Source organism: Pteropus medius, unplaced genomic scaffold (genome assembly GCF_902729225.1).
Source record: "Pteropus medius unplaced genomic scaffold, Ma_sr-lr_union100, whole genome shotgun sequence".
In the NCBI taxonomy this organism is placed as follows: domain Eukaryota; kingdom Metazoa; phylum Chordata; class Mammalia; order Chiroptera; family Pteropodidae; genus Pteropus; species Pteropus medius.
Window position 1 is genome coordinate 6,359,056 of NW_024349798.1, and position 16,901 is coordinate 6,375,956.

Below are 16,901 nucleotides of genomic sequence, written 5' to 3' on the forward strand. Positions count from 1 at the left end.
TAAAATGTGTGGAAGACATAAGGGAGTGGAAGCAAGGAGATGAATTCTTTTCCAAAAATTACAGTAGGTATCATATTGTACTATGAACAAGACATAGCCAAGGGCCACTGCTGTTGTATCAGGACTTAATATATGTATGAAATTAATAAAAACAGTATGTGTGCACTTAGTTCAAGTGGCAATCCTCCAGAGGGGCAGAGGGACCCTGTTGCTTCCCTCTCTCTATGGCAGAAGCTGGAAGAGAGAGGAAGGCATGAGGGATTAAAATAAACCCCTTGAGAAAAGAAGGTCATGGGGAATCGCCTTCTATCTTTATTTTTGTTGAGCATTTCTGCAATTAGTAAAATCCACAAAATTAATCTGGTCAAAGTATGGCAGAAATGTTTCTAAGCCTATGAAAAAAATTTAAAGCAATTTTTTCTTCTTAGGAATAAAAACTGCCTCCCTCAGCTGAGTCCAGCATAAATCAATATTGACAACTGCTCGAGATTAGCAGGGTTAATCTAGGCCATATGTATTAAACATCTACGACTGCATGTGAGGCCCTGTTAGCTTAGTAATATCTCTATATGAGAGCTGAAGCCATTGAGACAGTTTCTCAAAAATAAGGAGGAGAAACAATTTCCCAAGATCTCTTACCGCTGCACACATTCCTTCACCACTTCATACTGGCCGATGGAAGCAGCTGTGTGGAGATCCAAGGGGACGGCCAGCTCCTCCCAGCTGACCTGTGCACCCAGCCCATGCCACATGGACAAGCTGCGGGTCAGGAGTTCTGGTTCACTGGCTTCATCGCTGAGCTCCGACATCACTGTGGAGGGAGGCCCAGGGGATAGGTCTTTCCTTCCTGGTGGTTCCAAGGAATGAAACAGAACGGTCATACCCCTACCTGCAGTAGGCAGCTATGTCACTATCCTAGCAGACTGCTACCCAATGCAGTCAACTTCTGGGGCTGACTTAGAAGACTTTTTGTATGGTTTAAATATTAAATATTATGAAAAAGAAGAGCCTATATGGTACATATTTTCCTTCACCAATCTTTACGCCCCACATTCTAGGAATAGAATTCTCCAGAAACTCAAGAAGCCTAACAATCTCCTGGATGGGCAGTAAAGAAATGCCAATTGGGTCAGTGGACCAAATCAGCTCTTGGGTATGGTGGGAAAGAACTCAGGATTTGGAGTTAGATTAAAATTTGGCTCTGCTCTTGCATCTCTGATCTCTAGCTCCTCACTGTCTAAGGGGAACATATCTCAAAGGGCTGCTGATAAAGATACATGGAAGAATGGGTAAACAAAGTGGCATATTCGTATGACGGAATACTACTCAGCAATAAGCAGAAGGAACAGTCGATACACATAACACACGAACCAATCTCAAATACGCTGTGCTAACAGCCAGTCTCAAAAGACTAACTACTGTATGATTCCATTCATATGACTTTCTGGAAAAAATAAAGAGTTGAAGGACAGATCAGCACTACCAGGAGTTAGAGGTAGGGGGACCGCAAAGGGACAGCAAGAGGGAATTTGGGGATGATGGATCTATTCTGCATCTTGACTGGTAGATATATGACTCTGTATTTATCAAAACTCACAGACCTGAACACCAAATGAATGAATTTTACTGTAAGTTTTTTAAGCAAATAAATTTTGAAAAAATTGAGAGCCCCTCGCACAAAAACTGGAATGTGACTGATGTTCAGCAAATGTTAACTGACTAGGAATCTACCTATGCATTCCTTGAAAGTAGGAGAGATGGGGGGTGGATTTTATAAATTTGTGGGGTGACACTTTCCCCGAGATAGGACAACACCAGGATGACAAGTCTATGATTATGAGAGTCCATTATTCTGGGAATGCTACGCAAATCAAGGCAAAGTCATTAGCTTCCTAGCAGAACTTTTAGGTCCAGGAGTGACATTTGTCTCCTATTGTACTCTGGGTGGGAAAGAACAAAGAAGCAAGTGTAGAAAAGGGAGAGAAAGAAAACAAAGAAGGTTCACATCCTGTTTAGATGGCTTAAAGGAACCACAGTGATTCACAGATGCCACTTGACCTTAGTCTCTACTAAAGAATGTCACCCAGGCCCAGGTGACAGCCAAGATGGCCAAACAATAAACTGCCAATTTGGGGGACAAAAAAATTGTAGGCTCTTTGCAAGAGTATCCATACATGTGATGGGGTCTGCGGGCAACAAAGTTTAGAACAAAGCCCTACTTCCTGGAATTACTGCCTTTCGCACTGGCAAGGCTTGAAATCAAGCAGCGCTCACCTCACAGGTGAGAACACTTACCTGCACAGTTCAGGCCCACAGAGCCTGGATAAGAAGCCAAATAAGCCCAGTGTCAGTTCAGAGCCCCCTTTCAATACACTCCTCAAGCCTTCTGTGGGTGTGTCTCTTCTGCTAATGCCTCCTGGGGTGGGGCCTGTGTTATCTCTCCTTTCATTGGATGCTCACAAGTCTGACACTCTGCAGACTGCCGGGGGACACTCAGAATCAGACCCCAGCTCAAGGAGAGAGAACTTGGATGCCACAGGAGCATAAAGCTACTGTTAATTCCTTTTCACATTGCCACACGCCAGACATTCTACAATGATGGGGTATTCGTTGTGCATAACATGATTATATTTGTATGTTTGTATAAAATGTCTTTTGTATATCGCTTCCAGTAATTTATCTCCAGGAAGTAGCACTGGGAAATGGGACCTTTTAATTTTTACTCTACCTTTTGGTTCAGTCCTTTCCGTAAAATACCTTCTGTAAAATATCCGTTATTTTAAAACTAAACAAAAAAATTAACTTAAAAAATATGACGTCGGTGACAGACCGCCACGCCCACAGGGAAGAGATCTGTAAAAGCTCCAGGGCACTCATTCCCCCCGACGCCCGACCCCTGGCGCGAGGGCCTTTCACGGGGCCGGGGTATCTCGAACTCGTTCTCAGGCTCTGGGGAGAGTCCCAGTGGGGAAACCCGAGCAACCTACAGCACTGACGTCCCTTGAAGCCACCTCCCAGTAACTCTACATGGCACGTGGTTTTATCGTCCCAGCTCCACAGGTGCAGAGCGGAAGCTCACAGTCATAAACTCACACAGCAAGCAAAAGGCAGAGCTGGGACGCTCCGCTACAGGCCGCACAGGTGGACAGCAGGTGCCAGCACCAGGCCGGGCCGCTGCAGAGCATACCTGCGCTGTGTCCAGTCCCGGTTCGCCCTCAGGCCGCCGCTGCCGCCGCCACCAATCCCCGCTCGCCACCGCGCTCCCTCCGCCAGGCCCGCTTTCTGCCACACTCAACCCGGCCCACTCCGCGCGGCCGCCGCAGCGCCTGGACCCCACGGCCCGGCTCCCGCCCCGGAAGTGGTTGCGGGAGGCGCGGAGCACGCTGGGACGCTCTCAGGCCCGCGGGGCAGCTCTCGACACTGTGTAACTCACCCGTCCCGCACCCGGCCCTTCCGGTCACCTCTCCCGGCTCTCTGTGTGACGTCCGTAGCACCCAATGAGCAGGAAGAGCTCGCCTGCCCCGCCCCTCTACTGACCAGGAGAACCAATCCTGTTGCAAGAGAGGCGGGACGCGCCAAGTCCCGAAAGAGGCGCGGGGGGCGGAGATCGAAAGCGGTTGGCAGTCCAGTAAAGTAAGACTCTGGTGAGGGAGATTCCGAAGGCGGTGACAGCCTCAGTAGTTGCCCCGCGGCCCAAGGAGGCAAACACGAACCGAGGGACGCGCTGGAGACTGTTTATAGCCCTGTCGGGACCGTGCAAGGAGGGGAGGCGGAGGCAGAAGCCTGAGGTGAGGGGCCTCGAGCCTGCCGTAGCTGCGGAGATAAATGTCAGGAGTTGAACAAGACAAGAACAGGAGCTGGGGGTGCATGGGAGGACGAGCGATGGGTTTTTCTGTTTCTGAACTTTAGAATTTAAAAGCCTGACCCGGGAGGCCGTTGGCGTCTAGTTGTCATAACAACCGCCACACGCGGGGCAAGGGGCGGGGCTTTGGGTAGGGCTAACGGGCTACAGCCAAGAAACGGTCTTGGAGGCAGAGTCAGGGTTCGGAGGAGACTAGAGCTGCGGGTTCCGGTAACATTTGGCTTAACCCGCGTCTGCGGGATGAGCCGAGCTTCTTATCTTGACGTTCAGGACTCCTCATGGTATGGTTCGTTTTCACTGCATAGTCCAGCAACTGACACTTTTTCTCCACCCCCTGCCCCCCACTTTAAACAGTTGGGCAGTTTTCACTCTGAGCCGGTGTGCATGTTCCTCCCGCAGCCTGTAGTGCCTTTCCTTCCCTTATTACCTTGTCCGCCTGAAGAACTTATCAGGATCTCTGGTAGCCCCCTTCACCTACCTGATTCTGTTGTCCTCTGATCTGCCTTTTTTTTTTTTTTTTTTTTAGGACTCTTTCTATGTCTTTAAACTTGTTATTTTTCTTTGGCTTCTACTTATGTTTGACAAACAGACATACATCTTTTTAAATAGTAATCCGCTTGTTTTACGTCCCCACCCTGCTGTTCTCAGGTCAGGGTGCACCAGTCTCCTGTCCCCACTCCCATAAGCACAGCAGCAACAGAAACACCTCCCCCCCCCACCCCGCTTCCCGCCACACACACTTCCATCTCCTGTTACTACCTTGATGGGGGCCCTGACGCAGAGTGATAGCCATCCCGGGCTAGAGCAGGAGTGTTCTCTTCCTATTTTATAGGCACAGCTGCCTCTCAGGCTGCAAGGATTCTCCAGGCACTGGCTCTGAAGTACAGTCATCCCACATTCCTAAAGCCCCCTTGATCCTTGAAGGACCAGGCCTTTTAGATTCTGGGATACAAAAGGGGGGCGGGTGCAATGCCTGGATATAAGAGGTTAATTTGAGTGGCAACTCCAAAAAAAGATCTGGGGACTGCAAAATGTCTAGTTTATTCCTTTGTAAGGGGGCAGTAAAGGATAGTGGAGCTTGAAATCCCCTCTAACTTTGATACAAATTCTGTCTTTGCAATTTACTAATAACTTCTCTGAGCCCATAGAATGTAGATAGCAATATATGTTATATAGGACATATACATATATAGTTTATATATATCTATATCATATACATGTATCATTCTATATATCATATACCTATGGACATATATCATTCTATATCAATACATTTAGCTATATAATATCATATACATAGTATATATCTGCAGGCTCCATACATCATTGCACACACACACACACACACACACACACACACACTGCATACTTTGCCCGGGAGGTGCAGGGGCACTGCACGGTGCTAACTCAGTAACAGGAACCTTCAGCACCAAAGGGAAATGGGGTGGGAAGTCTGAGTCGGTTTTCACCCTCCATGGGATGGTAGATGCTTTAAAAAGGCAGCCCCCCAGCTCTTGACCCTTGGCCCCTGGCACCTCACCCTGCATCCTCCACAGAAATCCTTGGATGATGGCATACTGAGAAAGTTCCTCTGAGCCTGAGCACTCATGGCATCCCAAGACAAAGATGTGGGGCCCTCACTGCCCTCCCGCTGGGCCTCCCAGATGGGGTCCTGGAACACCATCCTCCAGACTGTCAGGGAGCAGCTCCCATCTCTGGACTCAGATTCTTCCTCGGTAAGCAAGCACCTTCTTCCCAGTCCTAGGCCCTGACTGCCCTTCCTTCTCATGACAAACATGATGCTGACCTACAGATAGCTTTGGAGCTTCTCAGCTCTGTGTTCATCATGATCTCTGGTTTTATTCTCTGAATACATTTATTGGTGCTCAGCATCCTCCTGGGCCATACCAGTGACCTCAAACAACAACTAGAGAATTCCTCCAAGGGCTAATCTCAATGCATTGAAATAGAAGCCACTCTTGGAGGAGGTCCTGGCCACGTCCTGGCCCAACAGAGTCCAGAACAGCACCACAGAAGATCAGGAAAAGCAGGGGCTTCAGCATCAAGCAGACTTGGGTCCCCATTCCCACTAAGTTGCTAACTTACCATGTAACCTGTGAGCAGTTGCCATACCTGGGTCAGCCTCAGTGTCCTTGCTGCAAAATACAGATAGTTATTACTGGCACAAATTTGGGATTTTGTATGTAAAGAGCGTGACCCAGAGTAGGTGCTCAATTAATAGAGTTAACAAAATCCTCCATATCCTGGCATTTTTATGTTCTGGCAAACATCCCAAGGATGCTTTATGGAGGACTATAACAAACAGAGAGGTACATCATATAAGAATTAAGGACCAAGATTCCACATTGCCCAGGGTTCAAATCCCAGCTCTGATGTAAATTGTCGTAAGAACTAAATGATCTACATTAGAGCACAGTGCTTGGCACATGGTAAATGTATAATACATAGTGATTTTGTTATTGATCACATGCATTCATTCAACAAACATTTAAGGAGCCTACTCAGCCTCTTCAAGGACCAGGACCCTTTTGTAACATTATATACTCTAGTGTGCCCCGACTTACCATGATAGCAATTATGTTTCTAGTTTCTACCAACTAAGAGAATATTGGGTGACAAAAGTGACTCTGAATTCTGGTTTAAATGAACTCGACCACCTTCTCCATGTAGTGTAAATTAGACATGTAAGGTGTGACAGTGACCCTATGTACAGAGCAAGGTAGGCAATGCACCAGGCAGAAACTCCTCATCAGTGTGTACCAAATACACAGGTTGGAGCCAAGTATTTAGAGAAAGGGCAAGGGTTTTAAAAGTAACACATCAGGTTTGGGTCCTACCTGGGGCACCTGCCAAGATGAAACAGCAGAGCTTCCTGGACCTCAGGGAGTATCCATTGCGCAGCGAGGCTAATGGGAGCAGATAACAACATGACCCCAGTGCCTTTTCATATCTGCAGTCTCATTTGCACTCATCTTCGGACTATCCCTGTGAGGTGTGCTGGTAACCAGAAGCAAGAAACCAAGGCTCCCTGTCATTAAGTGATGGTTCAAGGTCGTGGAGGAGGGGGAGGGATGGACTCTGCTCTTCCAGCTCCCACCTTGGTTTCCAGTTCATTCAGCACCAGGCATTAAGTGAGCACCTGTGTATGCAAAGTCTTAAGGGTATTAGGTACACACAGAACCAGGAGCCCTGGATCTCACCTCCACGAGGTGGTGCTGGTAAGCCAAGTTCTAAATCAGTGGCAGAAACCAGCTCAGGGCAAGCTAACCTACCCCCCACTACTTTCAGAACTAATCTACCCTCACTACTCCCCAGTAGCCGGGTGGGGTGAGGCAGGGCAGGGTAGGCGGGGCCCGAGGCCCAAGGCCCACCTAGCTCTGGCCATTGCCATGTAATCCTTAAGATATCTTGTCCGTCCACAGTCAGACTGCGGGGAAGAAGAGCTGTTCATCTTCCAACGAAATCAAACCTCCCTGATTCCAGACTTGTCAGAGGAGCTGGCTGAAGACTCTGATGGAGCCTGGGTCCCTACAGCCTATGAGTCTCCTAAGGTCTGTGGGAGGCAGGTTCTGGGGACCTGTGATGCTGGGACCCTGTGGGCAGAATGGGGTGTGGAAGTGAGTGGATGTCCATGGCTCTCACTGAACCCTTAACAGCATTATGGGTCAAAGAGGTTAAAATCCCTGGTGCAGCATTTCTGCACACCCAGGCCTTTCTCCAGGTACAGCCCAAGGAGATCAGACATCAAACATCTACCCGCCTGGTGCACAGCACTCTCCCAGGAGCCCAGCATACTTAGGACCCCGGTGGGGACTGACTTTCTGATTTTGCCCCCACTATTCCACTTGATCCCCAGCCACACTCAGTTCTCAGTGCAAGAACTAATGCAGGGTCATCTTATAGAGCCAGGGCATGTTCTCTCCCTATCACCATGACAGAAGTTACCCATTCACTCAGTCATGCCTAGAAGTATGTCTGAAAGAACTCCAAACAGGAGAAATTCCCAGGGCTGCCAAGCCCCCCTGGTTACCTGAATGATGTCCATGTGACTTTATTTTGTCTTCTTCATTTCTACAATTCTTCTGGATTACTTATTTTTCAATCTGAGATGAGAAAGTTTGTACTAACCCTTGAGGACAGAGCTGTGGGCTTGCTCTGAAGTCAAAGGGCCTGGGGATTCATCATGTCCACCCCTTAATAGCTATATGGCCTATTCACTGTGGCCAAAAGGTGGAAGCAACCCAAGTGTCCACTAGCAAACAAAATGAGTCAACAAAATGTGGTCTAGCCATACAGCGGAATATTATTCAGTCCACAAAAAGGAATGCTACAATGTGAGAAAACATCTCGGAAAGACTAAGCTAAGTGAAAGGGCACAAAAGGACAGATAGTGTATGGTTCCACTTCTACGAAATAGCTAGAAAAGGCAAGTTCATAGAGACGGAAAATATATTAGAGTTTACCAGGGGTTGGGTGGCAGGGGGAGGTACAGAGTTTCTGTTTGGGGGACTAAAGAGCTTTGGAAATGGACAGTGGCGATGGATGCACAGCATTATGAATGTACATTTAGAAATGGTTAACATGGCAAAGTTTATGTTATACACACATTTTACCACAATTAAAAAAACCTTCCCGGTTTTGAGGCTGCTAACTGAGGACACCTCTTTTCCCGTGTAGCCGCTTGCGGTGCCTGTGGAGTTTGCAGCAGAAGCCTGGGGTGAATGGAATGCAATGACGAAGGAAGGAAGGGACCCTGGCCAGTCCTTGGATAGCCGTGGTGAGAGCAGCTCTCTTTTTAGGAAGCCTGAGGAGATTCCCACCTGGCAGGAAGGTGACCGTGGGGGCATGTCCATCAACACCAAAGGATCCTCAAGTCCTCCGTGGGAGCCACAAGGAGAAGCCACCCTCTGTCCTCAGGAAGGAGACAGGAGGACAGAGCCCCCAAGTGCCGCCTCTCAGTCTCAGGAGGGCTCAGACTCTGCCAACCAGAGAGCTCTCCGAAGGGAGAGAAGGAAGATGATTGAGAAAGACCTCCTCCATAAAGTCACCTGGGGTCCCCGGAACCCCGACTGCAGTGACCAAAGTCAAGGGAAGAAAATGTCCTGTGAAGCTACAGTGGCAAGTCCAAGACCAGGAACACCACCACAGGGTCCCCAGGAAGGCTTGCCAGTGCTCTCCCTCCAGGTAGGCAGCTCCCTGCCCTTTGAGTCCTTGGGGCGTGCCCTGCACATGGTCCCTAGCTGGTCCTCTACAGGCAAACTTGAGGGCTGGCCCAGTATACCTACCTGTCTTAGTCTGTGGCCACTGCAATAACAAAATCCCATAGACCGAGTAGCTTAAATAACAAATTCATTTCTCACCGTTCTGGAGACTGAAAGTCCAAGATCAAGACGCTGGTACATTCGGTGTCTGGTGAGGGCCCACCATCCTCTGTGTCCTCACTCTGTGGAAGGGGCTGGGGACTCTATAGGGCCTGTTTTATAAGGGCGCTAGTTTCATTCATGAGGCTCCCCGCTCACGAGCTAATCACCTCCTAAAAGCACCACCTCCAAACCCCATCACATTAGGGGGCAAGATTCCAACATGTGACTTTGGAAGGGGCACAGACATTCAGTCTACAGCAGCGACCTTATGCCCATGGTCCCCAGTCCACTAGAAGGCAGGCCACCGTACCAGATTCAGTGGCTATATAGGCCTGGCAGGCAGACTCCTCAGGTAGAGTTAATGAGAACAAGTAAGCGCAAGGAGACTCCAGCCTTCTTTAAAAAAATAAAAGAATGCTAATCCCAAGCATATTTATAAAGACACACAACTGTATATAAGATAGAGAACAGACTCTCAAAGCATAACTCTCAAATGTTAAAGCACTCATTCTCAAACAGTGAGCTCCTTTTACTGTTGGATTTAGCTCATGAATGAGGGAACCAGCAGGATGACAAAACGGGTTCAAAGATATTATGAGAAACTAGAATTTGTAAGACACTGGGGAAAAAGACATGAACACCAAGATAAAATTGCTACATTCAGTGCAAAACCAGGCAAAGTCCTTCAGGGCCACAGAACTGTTACCTATGGGGGTGTCTTCTCTACTGGACAAAAAAGAAAACCATTACATCTTCTCAGGTTTACCAAGTTCCAAAACAGGTGGGCCCTGGTCAGTCGTGCAAACCCAACCACCCCTAGAAAGGTGGGCTAATTAGAAAGGCTCCAGCGTGACATTGAAAGGTCATACAATTCTCTTTTTGGCCTTTAAATAAATTTTGAGTAATTTTCTTAACAATTTAGAGAAAACTGGCATCAAGATGACAGATCATTTTCAGTGATTCCATCCATTCTTATCAATTCTGTACTTTCCTTTCTGTTTGCCCCTAAACGCCTTTATTTTCACTCGCCTACAGGGCTGCAAGGAGCTGAAAGGTCATAGATAAACATTAATTCCTGGTTAACTTCCCTTCTCCAGTCACACCCACACTGCCCCCACAGCACTCTTCCAAGTCCTCCAGTTTTTAGCACCTGCCTGGAACAATCTATTTCTTAAGAGAGTAAGAATTTTTAACCTCCTGTTTTAAACCTATAAGAACCTGAATAGTTTTTCAGTTACACTGGCTTTCCTCCAGGTCAAACAATGCCTTTGGCCAGGAGCAGAAGTACTGCCCAAAAAAGGTATAGGAAGTACAGACCCCAGGTAGTTCATTCTGCAACCCTCAAAGGGTAAGTGAGTGAGCCTGTCAGCAAGCGTGGGCATGGCCCCAAACCCTGATTCTTACCCCACAGCATCCCCTGACAGCCTCCTTTGGTCACAGCAACTGTGCTTCTGGGACCCTGCAACGGCCTCACAATCACCACTTTAATCATTTCAGCAACTTGAAGAGTGGGATTTGGATCACATCCTTGAGAGTCTGGCAGGACAAGAAGACGAAGATGACAGAGGAGACAGAGCAACTGGAACGGTGTGGTGGGCAGCTGACCGCCTCCAGGGCCAAGGTCTGACCTTGAACGCCAGAGCCCAAGTGCATCCCCACAAGTAGCTCCTCCCAGGGCCTCTCAATAAAATAGGACCATGTGCTGGGGACCATCAGCCCTGCAGCCCACTATGCCCTCTCTGATGCTCAGCCCTAACTGTCCTGAACATTCACGTGCCAGTCCTTGAAAGACTTCATTCATTCACTCACTCATTCACTCACTCCATTCATTCACTCATTTATTCGTTATATATGTGACTGCCTGCTATCTGCCAGGCATGCACCAGGCCCTAGGGAGGGCCTTCTGCCCTCAACCCTCACCTTTTCCTCCTCCCTACCTCCTCAAGCCTCTCTCTCTTTTTCTGAGAACAAAGTATCCTGCCTTTCATAGCTCCTAACCACAATCCTGCTTCCCCTGCCTCGGGTTTAAAGCCAGGGATGTGATTACTGTCACTGCACTTGTGGCCTTGCTCTAGGCAATTTTGTAAATGGAACAAAAGCTCCTATCCCCTCCCAGCCTGGCCCAAAAAGGTGAGTGGGGGCAAGTCTGAAGCAAAAGAGCCAGAACATGCATTCTGGCCTCCAGTTTCAGAGCTGAAGTCTCTGCCGGGGCTGATGGCCCCATGCTGTTTTTAACAGGGATTTGTTTGTAATTTAACCCCTGATAGCAGGGTGTGGAGAAACCTACCCTCCTGTAAGGCTGGGCAGGGGTGAGGGGCTGTAATTGCTGTAATTCAAAAAGAAGGGCAATGCGGCAGGATCTGTTTTCTATTTTAAAGGGATATAAGCCTTTGATTAAGCTATTCCACTTCTAAAATCTACCCTAACATGTACACACCCAGGCGGATAAAAATATGTATCCAAGAATGTTCCTATCTGTTGCAGCATTGTTTACAATTGTGAGAAACTGTAAACCCATATTCAGTATTCAATAAGAGTCTAGCTAAATCAGTTACACCACAGAACACACTGTGCTCTATGGAGGAATCTATCTATATACTAACACAGAAAGACATATTCAGTGAAAAAAATCTACAGAGGATGATCCCATTGATCTTTAAAAAAAAAAGTGAACACAGAGAACTCTTAATTGTGGTTCCCTCTGACAAGTGGGACTCGGGAATGAGAAAGTGGGATAAACTGTCATTAAGAAGTCACCTCTACTTCACAACGCTCTAATACAACTCCCACTCATAAAGATATGGCTTCCAGCCATGCTGAGTGGAGGTGGGGTATCGAAGGGGTGGGGTGGGGGCCTCCACTGGCCTTCTCACTTCTCCACGTACGAGCCCCGCCCCCACTACCAGGTTCATCTACATGGGAGGTCAGGCCACTCTAAGTCAAGCAGAGACTGCATCCCCACTAAGAAGCCTCTCCTGCTTTCCTGTCAGATCACACCAAGCAGAGTGCCCAGGACAAGCTTATGGAACGACTCACCCTCCTGTGTGCCACGCAGTCTAGAACCTCTTCCTCTGCCTGGAAAATGCCTGCTGACACGTCCCAGGACACCAAACAGCGAGAGGCTGGAAACAGGTGGGACTTCTTGCCAGCCAATACCTTTTTTGGGCCCTGTCCTCTCTAGAACAGGCCCATGGCCTTGCAGTATTTATTAGTCCTACTATGGGTGGGGCACTCTGTGTGTTTTTCTCATCTCAAGAATCTGATCAGGTGCTACAATTATCTCCATTTTATAAATGGAGAAACTGAAGCTCAGAGAGGTGGATTTGCCCAGGCCATATAAAGCAGAGCTGGGACCCAAGCCCCAAAACACCTGCTCTTTCTCCTACCCCATGAGAACCCTCCCTTCACCATCCATATGGCTTCCCCAAGAGTAAGGCCCTGCCCCTCTGGTCACCATTGATTGGGTCAGCCCTGGGCATCTGATCCCAGCCAGGCCAATCAGAGCTTTTCCCTGGGAATTTCTACTCTCCCGTGTCTCTGGGTAGGGGTGGGAGGGTGGAGAAAGGCCAGCTGTGATGAGAAAGAGTGAAGCTGTAGGGGCAGAGGTAGAGACAGAGCTTTGGGGTCCCTTAAGGCTCAGCTGTACCCCTGCTCTTCCCACACTTTGGTAGTTCTACTCTCTAGAATCTGAGAGCCAATGAATTTCCTTCTCGCTTGAGCTAGTTGTGGTGGCTTCTAATCCTGGCAACCCGAAGTGTCTAACAGAAATATCTAGACTTACACTGGCTACATGTGGCTACTGAACCCTTGAAATGTGGCTAGTGCAACTGAGGAACTGAATTTTTAATTTTATTGTATTAATTTAATTTTAATTAGCTTAAATGTAAATTTCAATAGCTGCTTGTAGCAAGTGGCTACCATGATGAAAAGTACAGGCATAGAACATTTTAATCGTCACAGAAAGTTCAATTGGATGGTGCTGGCCTAAATCTTGAGGTTTGTTCTGAAGAGTAAAAGAGCAAATGCATTGATGGGGCCTACCTCCGTGCCCGACACACAGTGGGTACTACTCAGTCAGTGGCAGCCATGAGCCCAGTGCAGGTCACACACAACCACTAAGAAGTGACTCAGCACCTCTGCTCTTCTCATCTCAGACGTGCTTTGACAGAGCTGGGCTTCCAGGCTGAGCTGGGCCAGTGTTGGCTAAGGAACCCAGTGAAGCCTCCTACCACCTTCATTGACCTGAGGCCCACGGAGCCATCAGACCAGCAGTCATTGGAAAGGTACAGGGAGTGGTGACAGCCCCGAAGCAAACCCACTGCTTTGCAGATGCCACATTGGCCTAGAGAGGAACAGGAACTCTGACAGACAGGAGGACTCAGATGTGGGCAAATCCTGGGAGCACTGCTAAGTTGAGAAGTGCTTTTAGCTGGGAGCTGAGCCTGGCCAACAGTCTCACTTGGTCAGCAGGCTCTCTGAGTAGGGAGGGTGAAAGCAAGAGCAGACAGTAATCTTTCTCCTGAAGAGATCTAAGTAAACAATCTAGGTGGGTTATGTTGCCCTGGGGTGCGACCCTCCACCACTGGGCTTTGGCTGTCCTACCCATCCTCCTGCCTTGGGTCACCAGGGAGGCCTGGGCACTCCAAGTCCCTGGTGGTAGGCTGGCTTGGCTGGAGTGGACTGGGGCACGTCCAGCGAACCATGATTCCCTCTTCCTCCAGCTCTAGCTCTAGCTCCAGCTCCAGCTCCAGCTCCAGCTCCAGCTCCAGCTCCAGCTCCAGCTCCTCTGACAGCGAGGAGGCAGAGGAAGAGGAAACAATGGCTCTGAGAAACCTGCAGGGTCCAGGGGGGTACGGTAACCGCTCGAGGCTCTGCCTGGGGCTGCTCCCTGTCTGCTTTCTGCATAAGCCTTGGCCTGGCCCATTTAACATTTATGCTTTTAGTTCTCTGCCTTGCATCCAAAGGGCTAGCACATGAGAGATGGGAGCGGGGTGGGGTAGGGGGAGGTCTGGGAGGTAGAGAGGGTATCCTTGGGAGCCCATGGGGGAGCCCAGCATCGTCTCAGCCTGGACTGCTGTCCCTGGACATTACCAAGGACACTTTATCCTGCTCTTCAGAAAAAATTAGTACGTTTTCTTTCTGTAAAATAGCTTCCCAAATTAATTCTGCTTCCGATTACTGATGGTACTAGAAGTGAAGAGGAACTGTAGGGATGGAGTAAAGTGATGGTTGTTAGCCAGAAATGAAAAGCTTGGGTGAATTAAGACATGAAATGTCAAACGCAGAGAAGGCTCAAGTCTCTGACGTGGGGAGGCCATGCTGTGGTTATGGGGTGAGTTAGAATCATATGCTGTGGCAGTGTCCATCATCTTTGGAATTGCAAAGCTTGCAGATCCTACCCTTTGGGAATGTCAGAGTTTAATGTAATTTTTCTCCTAATGGAGTCTGTGATTAGGCATTATAGGGAAAAAAAAGGAAGAAAAACATGGGTTGAGAAGGGTCATATAGGTTTCATCCCAGAAGCCTTTAACATGCTGACATGCATTCTGACTCAGCAAGGGCAAAAGCTGCAATCATTACTGATTTAGCATCTCAAGAACCAGGGAACACGCTTCTGAAAGCACTCTGGCTTTTGTGTGTTTGTGTCCTGTTGCAGTGGGAGAGCACTGGGAGGTTTGGCCTCCACTTGGCATTGATTGACGTTGCTTCTCTCGTGTCACAGGGACTGTACTGGGAAAAGTCGGCTTCTCCAGCAGCTCAGGGCATTTCGGAAGGGGATGGCTCAGCCCCAGCTGCCCGCCAGTGAGGGTCCCAACAGCCAGAAGGCTCAGGCCCCTGAAGATACAGCTGGATCCAGGACTGGGAGGAAGCAAAACCTAACTCTTTGGACTAAAGCAGAATGCCCAGGCCAGACCCTCAGGAAGAAGTCTCAGGGCTCTGGGGGACCCTTTTGTACCAGTGACAGCCAGGGAGGTCCTGGTGCCTCCTCTGGGTCAACTGTAGATGCCTCTGGGATGAGATAAGAGAAGGTTAGCAAGATGGTGTGACTCTCCAATGACGCACCCAGGCCATTAGCAGCAGCCAAGGACCCTCAGCTGTGGATCCATCACCTAACCCTCTGTTAGAATTCAGTCAAACATTTATATCATTTACATGCACTTAGAGCACAAAGATGCCAGCACAAACTTGTACCTACAGCGATACAACTCAAGTGGCCCCAATACTCTGAATAGGCCTGGAAGGAAAAGCCTGTGAAGACAGTGGTTTTGTTCTGATCGTGGGAATGTGAGGCTTTTCATCTTTGTCCATTTCAGCGTTTGTTTCCTTTAATGTGCATCTGTTATTTCTGTCATACAGGGTCTTTTTTAAAACTATAAAATTTAAGTAAAACATTTAGAGAAATGTTTTAAAAAAGACTTTGGCCTAATTTCCTGGGTCCCTGGACACTTGCTATTTTGTGTACTTAAATTAACACAGCACGCATACACATGCTCACACACAACTTTTGATCGAAATTTGATTTTTTTCTTTAACCAAGACACAAAGACATACGTATGTTCTAAGTTCCTTCCAAACTAAGGGTGGAGGTGACCTTTAGAGAATACTGAATGTTCTCAGACCTGAAACTGTCCCCATTTCACAAAGTCATCCTTGTGGATAACCAGCAAGAGCTGGGGGCCCACAGGAGGTGCTCCCGTCTCTCTCACCCCGTTACTCTACAAACATTATCCCCCACCCCACCCCCATTTTCACAGGGTGCTTTCATAACTGTTGTTCTCAGCCCTGCTGCTCTCAACAGGTTGAAGCCTTTATCTGTGGCACCTCTGTCCTCTCCCCAGTTTGTTTCCAACATTCTGCTTCTCAGTCTCAGGCCCCTCCTTCCTGCCTGCCCCATGGGAAGAACAGAAAAATCACCTGGGGTCCTCCCATGCTGTAGGCTCAGGCTTTCCAGCAGGGTCTTTGGCATTTGGGTGCGTGTTCCAGCGCGCAGGTGGGGTCACCACTGGCTGCCATGCAAAGAAGATAGGTAAAGGTCTCTTCCTATCCAGCCCTGCACCAGGCAAGACAGGCCCTACATGGCCTTAGCCAGCCACAGGCAACCAAGACCCAGGCCACAGGTTCCACTTGCCCTGATCACAGGAGCCCCACCACCAGCCCCCACTTCCAACAATGAAGTGTTTCATTAGAAGCCAGATGAAAGAGGGGCTTCCGCCAAGGCCACAGGAGGCCCAAGGGTGGCCTTTCTGCAGAGAATGCAGCCAGACGGCTATCACTTGGGGTCCCTAGGCCGTCCTACCTGCAGAGGCCCCTCACCCTCAGTTCTGGGGCACGTGTAACATGGTCAGGGCTCAGGCGCTGGGCAGGGCAGCCCAAATGTGGCACACCACCCATGCTGCCAGACTAGCTGTCAAGAGCAAAGACCTTGTTTTTTTTCCCTTTAATCCCATTTCCCCCATCTCTACCCCTCTTAACACCAGTAAGTTCATTTAGGATGATGCACAGTGACATAAACTTTGTTTCAAGTTAAATGCTGTGAATTACTGTCTATCAAAGCAAGCCAGAAGGAATCGAGGCAGTGGGAGTTCTGACTTGGGTTGAGAAAGCCTGTTCTGTCACCTGGACAAGGTGCTTAAGACTGTCAGGCCTCAGTTTCC

The 16,901-nt window shown here is 48.7% G+C and overlaps 2 protein-coding genes across 15 annotated transcripts in view; one reads left to right on the plus strand and one right to left on the minus strand.

Annotated features, from left to right (window-relative positions):
- ANKS3 (ankyrin repeat and sterile alpha motif domain containing 3) overlaps positions 1-3,425 on the minus strand; it is a 28,846-nt gene extending 25,421 nt beyond the window's left edge. For 3 of the 8 annotated variants that reach the window (XM_039885233.1, XM_039885226.1, XM_039885227.1), the window contains exons 1-2: positions 3,188-3,424; positions 640-847 (exon numbers count right to left, since the gene is read on the minus strand). In XM_039885233.1, the coding sequence (XP_039741167.1) occupies positions 640-809 (170 nt within the window). In that variant the 5' untranslated portion in view covers positions 810-847; positions 3,188-3,424. Of the gene's footprint in view, positions 1-639; positions 848-3,187 lie in introns of all 8 variants that reach the window. The other 5 variants (XM_039885228.1, XM_039885232.1, XM_039885234.1 and 2 more) reach the window with 3 other exon arrangements.
- A 151-nt stretch (positions 3,426-3,576) lies between these two features.
- Positions 3,577-15,662, plus strand: DNAAF8 (dynein axonemal assembly factor 8). 7 transcript variants are annotated; one of them, XM_039885240.1, is made up of 9 exons: positions 3,577-3,788; positions 5,419-5,598; positions 7,306-7,434; positions 8,561-9,067; positions 10,744-10,867; positions 12,237-12,378; positions 13,401-13,529; positions 13,974-14,096; positions 14,969-15,662. In XM_039885240.1, exons 2-9 carry the CDS (start codon positions 5,470-5,472, stop codon positions 15,267-15,269), a joined length of 1,584 nt encoding a protein of 527 aa, XP_039741174.1. In that variant the 5' UTR covers positions 3,577-3,788; positions 5,419-5,469; the 3' UTR covers positions 15,270-15,662. The 7 variants fall into 7 exon arrangements, with proteins under 7 accessions (XP_039741174.1, XP_039741177.1, XP_039741178.1 ...); XM_039885243.1 differs by having other exon boundaries at positions 13,992-14,096; XM_039885244.1 differs by having other exon boundaries at positions 13,998-14,096.
- Positions 15,663-16,901: the final 1,239 nt, after the last annotated feature.